The 15,435-nt window shown below is 49.6% G+C and overlaps 1 protein-coding gene across 4 annotated transcripts in view; it reads right to left on the bottom strand.

The window, feature by feature from the left end:
• Positions 1-15,435, bottom strand: part of NBEA (neurobeachin) — a 559,686-nt gene that overhangs the window by 467,339 nt on the left and 76,912 nt on the right. For all 4 annotated transcript variants that reach the window (XM_089512505.1, XM_089512504.1, XM_089512507.1 and 1 more), the window contains exon 10: positions 803-936. In XM_089512505.1, the coding sequence (XP_089368631.1) occupies positions 803-936 (134 nt within the window). The remainder of the gene's footprint in view (positions 1-802; positions 937-15,435) is intronic.

Below are 15,435 nucleotides of genomic sequence, written 5' to 3' on the forward strand. Positions count from 1 at the left end.
AAAGTCTATCAGAACTAATGATCAACAATGTTCTCCCACCAATAAACATTTGCTAGCCTCTGTAAATCTTTGTTATCAAGTAGTCCTAGCTATATTCCTATGTAATCAACCATTTTGACAATGGACAACTCTCAAGTGCACCACACACTTTTAAAATGTATATGCTATAGCAGAATGTCAAAATTACCAAATGGGTGTACCACAAAAATTAACATTTACTACAAATTTAAGTCCAACTGAATGTTATTAATAAATAAATAGATCTCATTGTAGTTTACTTTTTAAAATGTTGCTATTCAATATGACAATATCTAAACTAAGTAATCTGATAGAATTTTTGGCATTTTCATCCCTTTTTAATGAGAGATTTTGAAATTTACAGGACAGGTCAGGAAAGGGCTGAAGACTAATTTGTAGTCCTTCAAAATTTGCCTATGAGGTATTTTGTTGCACATGTTGTAATTTTATCTTCAGAATATGAAAATAGGTTAGTTTTATTAAATTGTTATAATAAATTGTAAATCGTTATAAATAAATTGGAATTAAATCTGGAGTAAATAGATTAAATATTATTTAGCCTCTTTCATTCACACTTCCAGATTATGCTATCCCCACACAAATTAAGATATTAAGATTACAAACTGTTTTGCCCTCACAAATCACAATACAAATTATACGGGTAAAGAATGTGGGGACAGTAGGAAAAGTGCAAGCCACAGTAACAGTAACTTTCATTTAACCTCAAATGAGCACAATTGCATCCAATATGCTCTGCAGATATATTGCAACAAAACAAACTTACCAGACTGTTGTTTCCACCTGACTATCATGTAATTGCCGATTGTCTAATTGAGCAAAGAGAGGGAAAAGAACTTGGATTCCTCCTATTGAATGAATTGCACTGTGGATTGAATGAGTCACAATTGCTTTCACATCCTGCGTTTAAAAAAGAAAGAAAGAAACTTACTTCCATGCACACTTGGTCTTTATGTGTTTAAAACATTAATGCTACTATTTTTACAGCTATAGATATATTGAAATGAGTTTAAAAGTTACAGTGCTAAAAATGGGTGATAACACACACAAAAATTGAGTTCTTTATATTCCATTTATTTAAATGGGAGAAAATCAAACATCTATTTTTTTCACATTGAAAGCAATGAAAATGTTAAAACATTGTTAGGCAGTATCCAGACTGGCGCTTTGCCGTAACCATGGCGTTAAAAATGGCGGCGCCCTGTCTACATGGACGCTGCCATTACGACATCACAGCCACGCTGCAGCCAAACGGTGCAGTGCGGCTGTGATGTGTGCGTGCTGCTGCAGGGTGCTTGTGGTGCCCTTTCGGTGGAGCCAGAAGGAGCTCCGAAACGAAGCTACTTTCACCGCGGGTATCGCTGGTGCAGCCTTTACACAGCTGCGCCAGTGATACAGAAGAGAAAGGGGCCGAGTGGGCCCTTTCTTGCACTCTCTGTCGCTGTTGGGGTGTCCTTGGGGCATTAAGTCCCAAGGATACCCCTTTCCAGGCCACAGGGAAATCTGGAAAAGTGGAGGATCGGGGTCTCCAGGTCTGCTGTTGTGGCTGCTGAGGCCCCAATCCGTCGGGGAAAGGGGTGGGTGCAGGCCACCCCAAAGGGGCGGTCTGTATCCCGCCATAGTTAAATTAAAAATAAAAATGTTAAAGATTGAGAGGTTGATACCCATCAAGAACAGTCACTTTAGAGAGGCTGAAAGATCAATCCCCTAAACACGGGTTAACCCCTCTTGCCAACCTTATTGAGGCCAGAATTTTACTGCCATTACCTACAAACACTTTTTCCCCACAACTTCATTACATAGCCTTCAAAACCAGCAGTATGTCAAAAGTCATGAAATAGGTAGAACATGTAGGAGCTTTCATTCTTCTTATTATTTATTATTCCTGGATCTCTTCATTGGTGTAAATGTCCCTGACATAGAAGGCTATTCCTCCTCCTTTATATGATAAAAACATCCTGCCATATGCTGCTTGACTCTTTCCATCCAGCACCTCTACATACACCCTCAATTGAAGCTGCCACTCTATAGGATCTAATTGTTGCCATCAGTCTGGTGGAGTATGCCCAGACACACCTTGGCCTTGGAAATTTAGCTAGATTATACTAAAGGAAAATACGACTTTTCAGCCATTTTGAGGCTGAGAAGATGAGCCAGGAAAGTATGAGCCAAGCCTGTGCAATCCCGACCAGGGTTCTAACCTGGGTCGCTCCCAGGGCCAGCACGGTGATGGGTGGGTGTTTCGATTCATACCTGTCACCTGTCACTACTACCATATGCCCCTTACATTCTGCTGTCACTTCTACTGAGAAGACTCCATCGCAGCATCTGATGTGGAAACAGAACGCCTGGCTACACCCACGTGACCAGCTGCCCCCTTTCCAGAGCAGACATTGAAACAGTGGTCTTCTCAATAGAGGTGATGGTGGAGGAAGTTAAGGGGTGTGTGGGGCCATCTGATTTGCTGGGTATTGCCACAGAGTTTCCCCAGAAATTTTGCAGCAAATAGCTGGTATTTGAGCCAGGATTCAACTGGGACTGCTGAATCACGATCTGGTCTGCCCGATCCTGGCCCAGGGGTACTGGCCTGTATCATTCAAACAGGACAATGTGAGGCTAGAGGCAGATGAAAGGCCCTCACTAAATTCCAACTGCCACCACCCTGACCTTGGAGGATGAGGAGGACCATTACCTTCCCAGTACCATTCCCTTCTCCTTTTGTATCAAAAGGAAATTGCAAGGCTGAGTGTAGGAAACTGTCAAATTAGCAATCTGTAATCCACTCTGGAAGTCTTTCTGTTTGAAGAATGGAATATAAATACCCTAAATAAATAAACTGCCTCCTCCTGTATTACTGAGTGTGTCAAAAACCTATTGGCGGGATACACACCGCCATTTAGTACGTCTTCTATACGTACTAGGGTTAGGAAGGGGCGGTGCTTCCGCACCCCCCTAACCCTAGTACGTATAGAATACGTACAAGATGGCGGCGCCCCTTCCACATGAGCGCCGCCATCTTTACGTACTGGACGCACAGCGTCCAGACGTGTCGCGCCGCTTCTGACGTAGCGAGCGCGCCCCTGGCGCCTCGCTACGTCGCAAACGCGACTTGAAAAGAAGCTCCATTTTGGAGCTTCTTTTTTCGGTCCGCGCGGGAGTCGGGCCGTCTGAAGGCTCCGGCTCCCCCGCGGACCTACTGGCGGCGGCGGCAGACCGCCGCAAATCGGCGGTCTGTACCCCGCCATTAAAAACTTTCTAAGTATTTTCATATATATGTGGGGGGGGGCGCACTTGCTCTCTTTTGCAAGAAGGCAAGCCTTTACCTTTACCTTCCTGGAAACAAAACATCTAGGTACAGTAGTTGCTACAAGGATTGAACTTCAACTCAGGGCAAATCTTGCACAATTTACCCAAGCTGGTGAAACTGGCCTTGTCCCATGATCCAATGCAGATAGTGTGCACAACTGGAGTGTATAGACTCATTATATACAGTTGCACACTCTGCCTTATCCACCATGTTGTAGAGCTTGTTCCTTTTCTGGGCTCTAGCGCACACATTCTCATTCATAGAAATTGTGCAACTTGAAATGTAACTCATAACCATCAGAGATCAGGGATGAAACACTGACCAAGCAGTTCTGCAATTTTGTGACACACAAAACATCATCAAAAGTCCTATCAAAACTAGGAAAGGACAGGTTGCTTACCTGTAACAGTATTTCTTCGAGTGGTCATCTGCGAATACATACAAATGGGTTTCACTGCGCCTGCGCAGTGCTGTTCGGAACCTACTGGAATCACTGGGCAGAGTTCACTCTGCAACATATTGATACTTTTTGGCGGTAACTCCGCCCACCCGTTATAAGGCCCCTGCCTTCCCGCTCTTTTCCCCAGTTCCGCAATTTTTCCGCCAAGCAGGCGAAGGAAGAGAGCCAATGAGAGCAGGACACTGAGGGGACGGACGGGTGGGATTTGTATGTATTCGCAGATGACCACTCGAAGAAATACTGTTACAGGTAAGCAACCTGTCCTTCTTCTTCGTGGTCTCTGCGAATCATACAAATGGGTTTAGACTGACAAGCTAAGGTATGTGGCGGAGGGAGTGTCCTGAGACCAAAGCTATGGTAAACCAAAGGTATATTTATTACAAATAAACACCTTGAACCATGAAGAGTCAGTCTTTTGTTCATGCACCGATAAATTAGCAATAACTTTGCTAAACCTGAGAAGGGAACAGAGGTCATGCAAGACCGATCCCATGGAAGTTGTGCAAACCAACATTCAACAGTAAAAACAGTGTAAACTGTATAACACAAATACATCAGTAGTGCATTCAATGCAACCCTGAGACCAACACAGCCCTCCCGAAAGCTGCGTCTCGGATGGCCCTGGTGTCCAACCTGTAATGCTTAATAAAGGTGAGGGGTTGGGACCAGACGGCAGCCTTACAGACATCCTCCAGAGGAATCCCAGACAGGAATGCTGAGGATGTCGCCACAGCTCTTGTGGAATGTGACCGAACCCTGCCAGGGAGAGGTTTGCCCAGCAGTTCATAGCAGAGGTGGATGGTACCAGCCACCCATTTGGAGAACCTCTGCGTGGACACGGGCAACCCCTTCTTCGGTTCCGAGTAGCATTGAAAAAGTCTCTCGGACCGGCTGGAGGCAGCAGTTCTGTCCAGGTAAAAAGCTAGCGCCCTCCTGACATCAAGGGAGTGCAGGCGTCGCTCGTCATCCGACGTCGGATCGGATGCTAGAGTGGGCAACACAATGTCCTGGCACATGTGGAAAGCAGACACCACCTTCGGCAAGAAGGTGATGTCCATACGGAGGACCACCTTGTCCTTGTGGAACCTCAGGAATGGTTGGTCCCTTCGTAAGGCACAGAGTTCGCCCGCACGACGGGCAGAGGTGATGGCCACAAGGAAAGCGGTTTTCCAAGTCAATAGTCTCAAGTCCGCTGTGGCCATGGGTTCAAAGGGCTTGGATTGGAGAGCGGACAGTACCGACTCCAAACTCCAAGCCGGTGTTGGTACCGACACAGGAGGATATAGGTTGGCACATCCCTTCAGAAAGCCCTTCACCAAGGGATCCTTAAAGAAAGACACCCTCCCCCCGAACTGATATTTTGCACAAATGGCAGAAAGGTAGCCTTTGATGGATGTGAGGGACAGCCCTCCCTCCAAAAGCGCCATCAAAAACTCCAGCACCACTGGAGTGGACACCTGTGCAGGAGACAAGCCCTTCTGGTCAAGGAAGAGGCAAAATCTCCTCCATTTCAGGGCATAAGAACGCTGGGTGGAAGGTTTTCTGGCAGCCAGGATCACCGTCCTAACCGATTCCGGCAAGGCGGTCAGGGCCGGATCTTCCAAGCCACCAGCGGCAGGCTCTCGATGTCCGGGTGGAGAATTCGTCCGTCCTGAATCGACAGCAGGTCCGGACGCGGGTCGAGACGGAGGAAGCATCTCCTGGAGAGGTGGAGAAGGGATGCGAACCACGGTTGTCTCGGCCACCACGGGGTGATCAGGATCGCCTGCGAGCGGTCCGTTGTCATTTTGGACACCACCCTGATGATGAGAGGGAACGGAGGGAAGGCGTAGAGGAGCTCCCCCGTCCAAAGGAAAGCGAATGCGTCTCCAAGGGATCCGTCGAATCGCTTCCTGGAGCAGAACTGGGGACAGTGGCTGTTCCAGCTGGTCGCGAAGAGGTCGATCCGGGGGGTTCCCCACCGATCGAAAAGGTCGCTGACCGTCTCGGGATGGAGCCTCCACTCGTGGCACACCGACGGAGATCTGCTGAGGCGGTCTGCCAGTTCGTTGTCCTCTCCGGGAAGGTGAATCGCCTGGAGGAGGACACGTCGTTGGATGCACCAGTTCCAGATGCGGAGCGTGAGGTCGAGCAGGGTCCTGGACCTGGTACCACCTTGCTTGTTGATGTAGTACATCACGGTGGTGTTGCCCATCCTCAGGAGGACCACTCTTCCCGAGACAGCAAACTCGAATGCCCTCAAAGCCTTCTCCACTGCGAGCATCTCCAAAGCGTTGATGTGGAGGAGCTTGTCCTGTGCGGACCACCTGTCCTTGACGACAAGGTCGAGCAGGTGGGCGCCCCATCCCTCCAGGGATGCATCGGTTGTCAGCGTCAGCTGTGTCTGAGGCTGATGGAAAGGCATCTCGGTGCAGACATTGGAGCCGTCTAGCCACCATCTGAGGGAAGCGGCTATAGGTCTGGGTACCGTGAGCCACTTTGAAGGTGGGTCCTTGAACGGAGAGAAGACGGAGAGGAACCAGGATTGGAGAGGACGAAGACGGAGTCTTGCCCAGGGGGTGACGAATGTCGTCGATGCCATGTGGCCCAGGGCGACTTGGACGTCTCTGGCCCTTATCCTTCTGTGTGAGATGCACGGCCTGATGGATGTAGCCAGGGCCTGAAACCGGTCCGGAGGGAGGAAGGCTAGGCAGTTGTCGGAGTCGAGGATGGCCCCGATGAACTTGACCTGTCTGGTCGGCGTGAAGTGGGACTTTTCCTTGTTGACAAGCAGCCCAAGGGAGTCGAAGAGGTGCAAGGCGAATGAGACTGCCTCGTGTAGCTCTTCCTGGGATTCGGCTGCAAAGAGCCAGTCGTCCAGGTAGGGAAAAACCATGAAGCCCTTCTGATGAAGGTATGCCACCACCGGTGCCATGCACTTCGTGAAGACTCGTGGGGCCGTGGCCAAGCCGAACGGGAGCACGTTGTAGTGGTACGAGTCGGAGCCGACAGCGAAGGCGAGGAATCTCCGGTGGGATTCTCGGATCCCGATGTGGAAATAGGCGTCCTTCAGGTCGACAGTCGCGAACCATAGGCCCTGGTGGAGGAGAGGCAGAATGGAGGCCAAGGTTACCATTCGGAAGCGACGGTAGTTCAAAAACAAGTTCACTTGTCTCAAGTCCAGGATGGGCCTGATGCCCCCATCCGCTTTAGGTACGGTGAAGTACCTGGAGAAAAAGGCCCAAGGATGTTGGTCGGGCGGTAAAGGGGAGATTGCCCCCTTACCAAGCAAGGTGCGCACTTCGTCGAGAAGGGTGTCCGAGGGGGGAGTGGACATGAAGGCTCCAGTTGGAGGGAGCTCTTGGAACTCGAGGGCATAACCCCTACGGACGATGTTAAGAACCCACGAGTCCGATGTTATAGAGGCCCAGGTGTTAACATAGGGCCTCAAGATGTCCAAAAAGAAGAGGGATGAAGGGGAGACGAAGTGCGCTGCGTCCCTTCAGGTTCTCTTCTTCCCCTGGTCGGTATCCTGCCGGCGGGACTTGCGGTACCGAGGCGGGAAGGTGCGACGGCCAGAGGAGGAGGAAGACTGCGAAGGGAAGCGCTGTCTCTGAGAACCTTGATGCTGGGGCTGTCGGTCCCGGGAGAAGGTCCCTTGTGACTGACCTTGCGGTTGCCACGGGCGCTGTCGCTTCCGGAACGGAGAAGCCGGTGCTGAGGACATGCCGTGCTTCTTCGCCGCCGCCTTCATCCTGAACTTGCGGTTCAGGCGGTCGTCGGTCTCGGCGTGGAAGAGGCCGGTCCCGTCGAGCGGCATGTCTTCAATTGCCGCTCTAACCGTCGGGTTGAGGTCGGAGGCCCTGAGCCACGCATGGCGCCGAAGAGCCATGGCAGCTGACATGGACCTCCCGGAGCAGTCCGCCATGTTCCTGGAAGTGGTGATTAGCCAGCTTCCGATGGAGTGCGCCTCGTCTCTGATCTCCACCAGCTGCCTCTGGATGTCATCTGGGACATCCTGAACAACGGGAGAGATCCGTTCCATGAGGGTCTGGATATAGGCCCCCATGCAGGCGGTGTAGTTGGCAGCCTTGACCCCAAGAGCCGAAGCCGAATAAACCTTTTTTGCCAATCCATCAACCTTCTTTGCCTCTTTGTCGACAGGGGAAGTAGCCTGCTTCGGAACGAAGCTATGCTGGGCTCCCTCCACAATGGCCGAGTTTGGTCTGGGGTGTTCTGCCAACCAGGAGCAACTCGCCGGGGCGACCCTATAGAGGGCTTGGACTTTGCGGGAGGGCGCCGATAGGGCGGCCGGAGCATCCCAGGACCTTTTCACGATGGTCTGGAGAGAAGGAAGGAGAGGAAGGCATGGCGGAGTGGGGACCCGTCCATGAACCCTACGCTCGACCGGGTCCTCCGCGTCGTCCCCCGCGGATGCGAGCTCGATGTCAAGTGCCCGTGACATCCTGACCACGTGCTCTGTGAAGGCCCTGACGTCGTCCGACGGCGAAGACGGCCCTGGGTTGTGCATCCTCTGAGGGGAGGCCGAACCCGAGAGGACATCGTCATCCGAGGGTGCCTCCGAAGGTGGCAGCGGTTCGTCCTCAGAATCCAGGTCGGAGGAGAGAGGGTCCGTCACCCTGACCTGGGATCTCGGGCGGGCGAAGTCCACTGACGATCGGGAGCGTCTGCGGGATGGGGACGGCGACCTCTCACGTCTACGGGACGGCGATGATGACCTCTCGTAGACCGACACAGTGGGAACCGCTCTGGCCGGGTCGGCTCGGTCTACGGGGTGAGGGTTTAACCTGGTGAACTCCCTCAGAGCTCTGTCCTCCGGCACCGACATGTAGTAGCGGTGCGATTGCACGTCGTAGAAGAGGTCCGGGATCCCCTGTATGTGGGCCAAGTCATCTTCGTCATCGGTCGCCGGATGGGAAGGAGACCGATGATCAGGAGAGCGAGGGGCGTCATCCGTCCCGTGGATGAAGTCCATGGCCGGGGGAGGCAGGGATGTAACCGGGGTCCCCTGGTCTACCGGCGTCGGCTCCTGGTATGGAGCTGGCAAGGCGGAGGCGCGGGCCTGTCTGGAGTGGGAGCGCTGCTTGTCCTTTGCCCTCGGCGGGTCGGTGATGGGCCGATCCTTGGAGGGCTTGGCCTTTTTAGGGGCCGGATCACGGTCCGCCTTGTCATGGTGCCTCTTCTTCCCAGACTTGGGAGTCTCCTCCGATGGGAAGAACGGGTTGTCCGGGAGGTCCAGGAGGACAGCAGCCGGCATCGATGACGAGGGCTTCGGGGACCTTGTCCCTTGCACCGGCTTGGATGCCTTGGAGGACGAAGGCGAGGCGAGATGGACCTCCGGTTTGGGAGCCTCCTTCGAACGGGGGCCCTCCGATCCCTCCTTTGGCTTGGAGGCCCGTTCGGTACCCTCAGTCCCCGATGACTTATGGGGGCGCTTGGAGGGTTTGTCGGTGGCACTGGGCGGTTTGGAGCCACGGGCCACATCGGCGGTGGTGGAAGGAGTCCCGGCCGGGACACACACCACACTGGGGACGGCGGCTCTCCCCGATCCCACGCTGGAGACACTTGCCCGAGAAGATGAAGCGGGGGGCGGCAGAGGCGGGACAGAAGAAGACCGCGAACCCCTTTCTTGCAATTTTCCCAGGGCAATCGCCGAAGTAAGCCGGGACTCACGGTTTTTCCGGGCCTGGGAAGAGAGGGATCTGCAGAGTGCGCAGGCCTTAGGGTCGTGACTTGGACCAAGGCAAAGCAGGCAGGTGGAGTGCGGGTCCTGAACGGGCATCTTGCCCTTGCAAATGTCGCACTTCTTAAAAGCCGCAGGCATTTCAAAGTCGTCAAGTCGATGGGGAGATCCGAAAACGAGGTCAACAGTCCGAGGTCCGAAGTTACCAGGGGCGGGAGACAAAGAATGATCAAGATACAGTCCGTTCAAAAAACGAAAGTGATTCCTAAGCAAGCAAAGCAAGCGAAGGTTCCTCTGAAGCAGCTAGCGCGGCGGAAAAAAGGAACTGGGGAAAAGAGCGGGAAGGCAGGGGCCTTATAACGGGTGGGCGGAGTTACCGCCAAAAAGTATCAATATGTTGCAGAGTGAACTCTGCCCAGTGATTCCAGTAGGTTCCGAACAGCACTGCGCAGGCGCAGTGAAACCCATTTGTATGATTCGCAGAGACCACGAAGAAGAAATACAGTCCCCATGTTCTGTATTCTGCTGGAACCTCCATCAGCTAGACCTACAGAGTCCACACATGTGGATGTCACATTGTCCAGGAGTGCTGAATAATTAATCAAATGATGTGTCACGCCCGAGTCCAAAAGCCACACTTCTTTCCACTTGGTTGTCCACTTCGGCAAAACAACCACCCTCCCAAGCCAAAGAAGCAATCCCCCTCCTGTTCTGATCCTTTCTCTGCTGCTTCTTATAGACAGCTTCACTGCTGAAGGCCATCTGCAGTCCTTCTGGAAATGACCTGCCTCTCCGCAGTTAAAACAATGTTTCACTCTGCAGACCACAGCACTCTCTGCCTGTAGATCTGGAGGAGTCATCTGGGTGATCTGTGCTGGAAATAGCTCAGCTCTATCACTCCTCTGCAACCCAGCCTCATAGTCCCATCGCTGGAACTTCTCCACGATGCGTGCCGACACCATATCCACAGTGAGATCTTTCTCAGGTACTCCCTGAATGCTGTACATGATGAAGTCCCAGTCCTTGGTTAAACTGTCATGCAGGATGTAGGCTTTTTGGCACCTTGGAATCTCCATGTCTCTATCCTCTGTTTGTACAAACAGGTCCTGCATCTTGGCCAGTTGCTGGGTTGCAGAGTCACCTTCTTGCATCTTGCAACTAATCATTCTAGATAACGAAGAGCTTGACTGGTGCACTGCTCTCAGAGCATGCCACGCTTCAAAGGCAGTGCAAAACTGGCTAAGGCAGAGGGGGATATGCCACAATACTACAAACCTAGCAGTTCTTCAAGAGGATGAATTGGCAGAACAGAGGATTGGGATAATTAAACAAATGAAAGATTGTATGATGGATGAAAACATTTCCTGGTAACTCTCAGGCTCCTCTGCCATCACTGTTCAGACTCTGGCTCCCTGAACAACAAATCTAGCAGGTGGTCTCAATAATAATAATAATAATAATAATAATAATAATAATAGGATTTATTTATATGCCGCCCAATCACTGGGAATCCAGGCGGCTTACTCCTTACTCTCTGTGACCTTCTAGGGATTATGACTCATCCTCACTATCACTACTAGTTTGAACACCTGTCTTCCCTGCTGGAATATGCTTCTGTTCAAAAATCTTTGTAGTGATTTGTTTCATGTCAGTGGCTGTGGAATCCCCTGAAGTGCCTGGCTTACTCTCAGGTGAAGCCACTGGCAAGTCCACCCCTCCATTCCTGGTATTTGTTTTCAGTTGCCTTGATGGCAGGAATACCTCTTGGTTGTCGTATACTTTCTCTCTCCCCGAATGCCTCTCAGGTTTGGCACTTCTGGACAGCATGACTCTTCCATTTTTCAGGGAGAAGCAACAGCTGTTCCCTTCATACCCTACAAGCCACAACCTTTTCCGTTTGGGCTCACCCTTCTTCCGGAGGTTTGCTGGTACCAGAACATTTGCAAACTGCCCAAAGATCCTCAGATATTTCAGGTTGGGTGGTCTACCATAGAGCATGTAGTATGGGGTTTGCTGGATTGCAGAACTTCATATTCTGTTGATTACATGACATGTAGTAAGCACATTCTCTCCCCAGAAACTGGGAGGTGCATTGGCATTCATGTATAGCAATGGCAGAAGCATAGAACCTGAAGTGTAGGACCAAATACACAGGTGCCATGTACCAAAATGTGAGAGAGATGGTACAGAACAGGGTTCTGAGTCTGCAGTACATTAGCTCAGAAGACTATGTGGCAGACATTCTCACAAAGGCACTTCTGATGGAAAGACTTGAGAAGCTGTCTATCCGGATGGGACTGTATCTAGGCGGTCACTGAGAAACTCTTCATGCAAAGTAAGCCTATTGAGAACATCTGAACATCTGGACATTTTGGAGGGGAATGTTAGGATGGCAGCCTGCACTGAACTTCAGTGGTTTCTTTGTCATGGGTTCCAAGCACAAAATTTCAGTGATGTATACTTCGGGTTGCACAAGCGCATCAACAAAGGCTGTTTCTGCAACAGACTATTGGCCCTGGGCAGAAAGATCATTGCGATGAACTCCCCAACCATAAAGACTGCTATCCATCATCAACAAAGCCCTCACTTAAGAATGAAGAAATTGCTATTGATTGATCTTTGTCCACCACTTCAGATCTTTAGAACATGCTGAGGAATTGATAACGTGTAATGTTTCTTATTCATTATTGCTAACTAATACATCCTCAGAAGAAGTCAAAGAGGTCTTATTTGAAATCTTGTCCAAAGTATAAAATGAACTATTGAAGTCAAAACTCCTGATGTATATTAAGTACCTTTATCTGACCTTTTTGTTTGAAGTATTTCTAATATCAACTGCTTTATTGTTTTTCTCTCCTCTGAGAGAACACATTTTTATATCTGTTTGTGCCCGTAAGTAAGTTATTCTTCTCATTGCTACAAGAAATGACTTTTCTCGTAGTTTACCAAGAATTTAAGCTTCTCTAGACATTTCATTATCAACTTGAGATTTGATTTCTCTTTCACTCAACTGCTCATCTTTACCAAAATATCAGCTATCAAACCCACTGAGGTACTCCAGGTCTAAGATAAGCCTGTGACCCTTACTATATTTTGATACTGTGAAGAATAGGGAATAGCCCCCCCTTGAACCTCTAGCTTAATGGAACTTCCTCTGTTGCTTCTATCTGAAGTAAATGATTTATCTTTTTCTGAACAATCTGCCTTTTTAATGCATTTCTTGCTACCGGTGATGGAAGATATCTCCCTTTTGGTCTTTTCTGCAGTTGCATATTGTATAATAAGGTCACTAGCTCTAGGATCCTCCTATTACCAAATTCCATAGATGAGCAAAACCAATATGTCTTCCCCCCCACACCAGTATTGTCTAAAAGTCAATACAGTGTTTCACCATCCCTATTGTAGAGTGGCTGGCTCCTCTTCTATTTTACCACTGGCCTTGTTGTCTTAACTGGAGCCTGGATCTATTCCACTGATGCCTGAAATATCTGAAATCCCTCTGTCTTTGAAAATTCCTTACTCCTTAAAAGATACAATTGTATTCTAAAATCCTTCCTGTCAGTTTTTTTTTTTTCTTTTGAGTTGTTGGAAGCACTTGCTTCTTATCCTTGCCTTCTACTAAGACTTTCTTTAAGGCCTTTTTCACCGAATAATAATTTATCTGCAAATTGTTTATTTACCAAATTTGATCTAGCTTTCTGTTCTACTTCCTAGTGCTTAAACCACAAGGAATGCCTCCCTACAGCTGCAGTAGAAATTGCCATAGCTGAAAAAGCTGCAGTGTCAAAGCTGACATCTGCCACATGGTGCAAAAGACTATTCAATCTATGCAAATACCTTCTGTAAATTGAAAGACCCTGGTATACAAAATAGAAGACCCTGGTATACAAAAGATCTATGCCAGATAAAGCGGGCAGCGCAACGACTAGAGCGCTACTGGAGGAAACATCAGCACTTATCTGACAAGACACTCCCTGAGAACATGTTATGTTCCTACGGAGTGGCAAGTGATGCAGCAAAGAATTCATTCTGTGCTGCACGGATTGCATCGGCAGAGTTTCATCCAGCAGAGCTGTTCAGGGTGGTCAGGGAATTAACACAAGTACCGACCACCCTGAACCCTTTATTGGAACCAACTATAGCCTGCTGTGATGCTTTTAATGACTTCTTTGCCAATAAAATATCTCAGATAAGGGCTGATCTTGACGCTGGTCTTTTGACAGAACCTATAACAGAGGCGTCCAATGACTCTGGAAACAAGGTTATTCTGGATCGTTTTGCGTTTGTAAGTACCGAGGACGTGGACAAGCTCCTTGGTTGTGTGAGAAGGATGACCTGTCCTCTCGACCCTTGCCCATCTTGGTTGACCGTCCAGGGAGGGGATCTAATAACATCTTCATTACAGCTCATAATTAATACATCCCTTCGGGAGGGAATATTTCCACCTGCCTTAAAACAGGCTATAGTGAAGCCACTTTTGAAGAAACCCTCCCTAGATCCCCTGCAGATGAGCAACTATAGGCCGGTCTCCCTTTTACCTTTCATGGGCAAGGTGATCGAGAGGGCGGTAGCCTTCCAACTCCAAGCTGTCTTGGATGAAACCGATTATTTAGACCCATTTCAAACTGGCTTCCGAGCGGGATACGTAGTGGAGACTGCCATGGTCGCTTTAGTCGATGATCTCCGTCTGAGCACCGACAGGGGAAATGTGACCCTGCTGGTGCTCTTGGACATCTCTGCAGCCTTCGATACCATCAACCATGGTATCCTTCTGGAACGCCTGAGAGAGTTAGGTATTGGTGGCACTGCGCTCCAGTGGCTCCGGTCCTAGCTCTCGGGACGATTCCAGATGGTGAGGCTGGGGGGACTGTTGCTCTCGTAAAAGAGAGCTGACATCTGGCGTCCCTCAGGGCGCCATTCTGTCCCCCATGCTGTTTAACATTTACATGAAGCCGCTGGGAGAGATCATCCGGAAACATGGAGCTCGGTGTTATCAGTACGCTGATGACACCCAGATCTATCTCTCCATGTCTCCGACTGATACAGTGACTAAAGATGGCACCTCTCCTCTGGATGCCTGCTTGGAGTCAGTAATGGGCTGAATGAGGGAAAACAAACTCAGGCTGAATCCGGAGAAAACAGAGGTACTCGTGATAGGTACACCAAATCCAGACGGGGAAATTTGCCACCCTGTCCTGGACAGGGTTAAGCTCCCCTTAAAGGACAAAGTTCGCAGTTTGGGAGTACTCCTGGACTCATCTCTACAGTTGTCATCTCAGGTGGATGCAATGGCCAGGAGTGCTTGGTATCAGCTTCGGCTGATACACCAACTGTGTCCCTGTCTGAACCAAAAGGACCTTGAAACAGTAGTACATGCACTGGTAACCTCTCGTTTGGATTTCTGCAATGCGCTCTACATGGAGCTACCTTTGTACCAGGTTCGGAAGCTTCAATTAATTCAAAATGCTGCAGCCAGACTGGTCGCCAGAACCTTAAGATCGGACTATATAACACCTGTCTTAAAATCTCTTCACTGGCTGTCAATTAGCTTCCGGACTCAATACAAAGTGTTGGTCATTACCTATAAAGCCCTACATGGCTTGGGCCCGAGTTACTTGAGGGAACGCCTCTCCCTACACAATCCGCCTCGCACCCTCAGAACATCAAGGAAGTGCATATTGGAGCACCCTAAGGTGAGACTGAAAAGAACTCACCAAAGAACTTTTACAGCAGTGGCCCCGCATTATTGGAACAAACTTCCGGAAGAGATCTGCCTCAGTTCTACTGTGGACGTGTTTAAGAAATCCCTGAAAACTCACCTCTTCCGTTTAGCATATCCTCCTGACTCTTTTTAGGAAATTTATCCCCTCTTAGATGAGACCTCAAGATGTTCGACCGTGATTAGATTAAGATACTTGGGACCTTTTATATGATGTTTTTTAAATATGT

Source organism: Sceloporus occidentalis, unplaced genomic scaffold (genome assembly GCF_023333645.1).
Source record: "Sceloporus occidentalis isolate IW3139 unplaced genomic scaffold, rSceOcc1.0.p SCAF_2, whole genome shotgun sequence".
NCBI classification, from domain to species: Eukaryota; Metazoa; Chordata; class Lepidosauria; order Squamata; family Phrynosomatidae; genus Sceloporus; species Sceloporus occidentalis.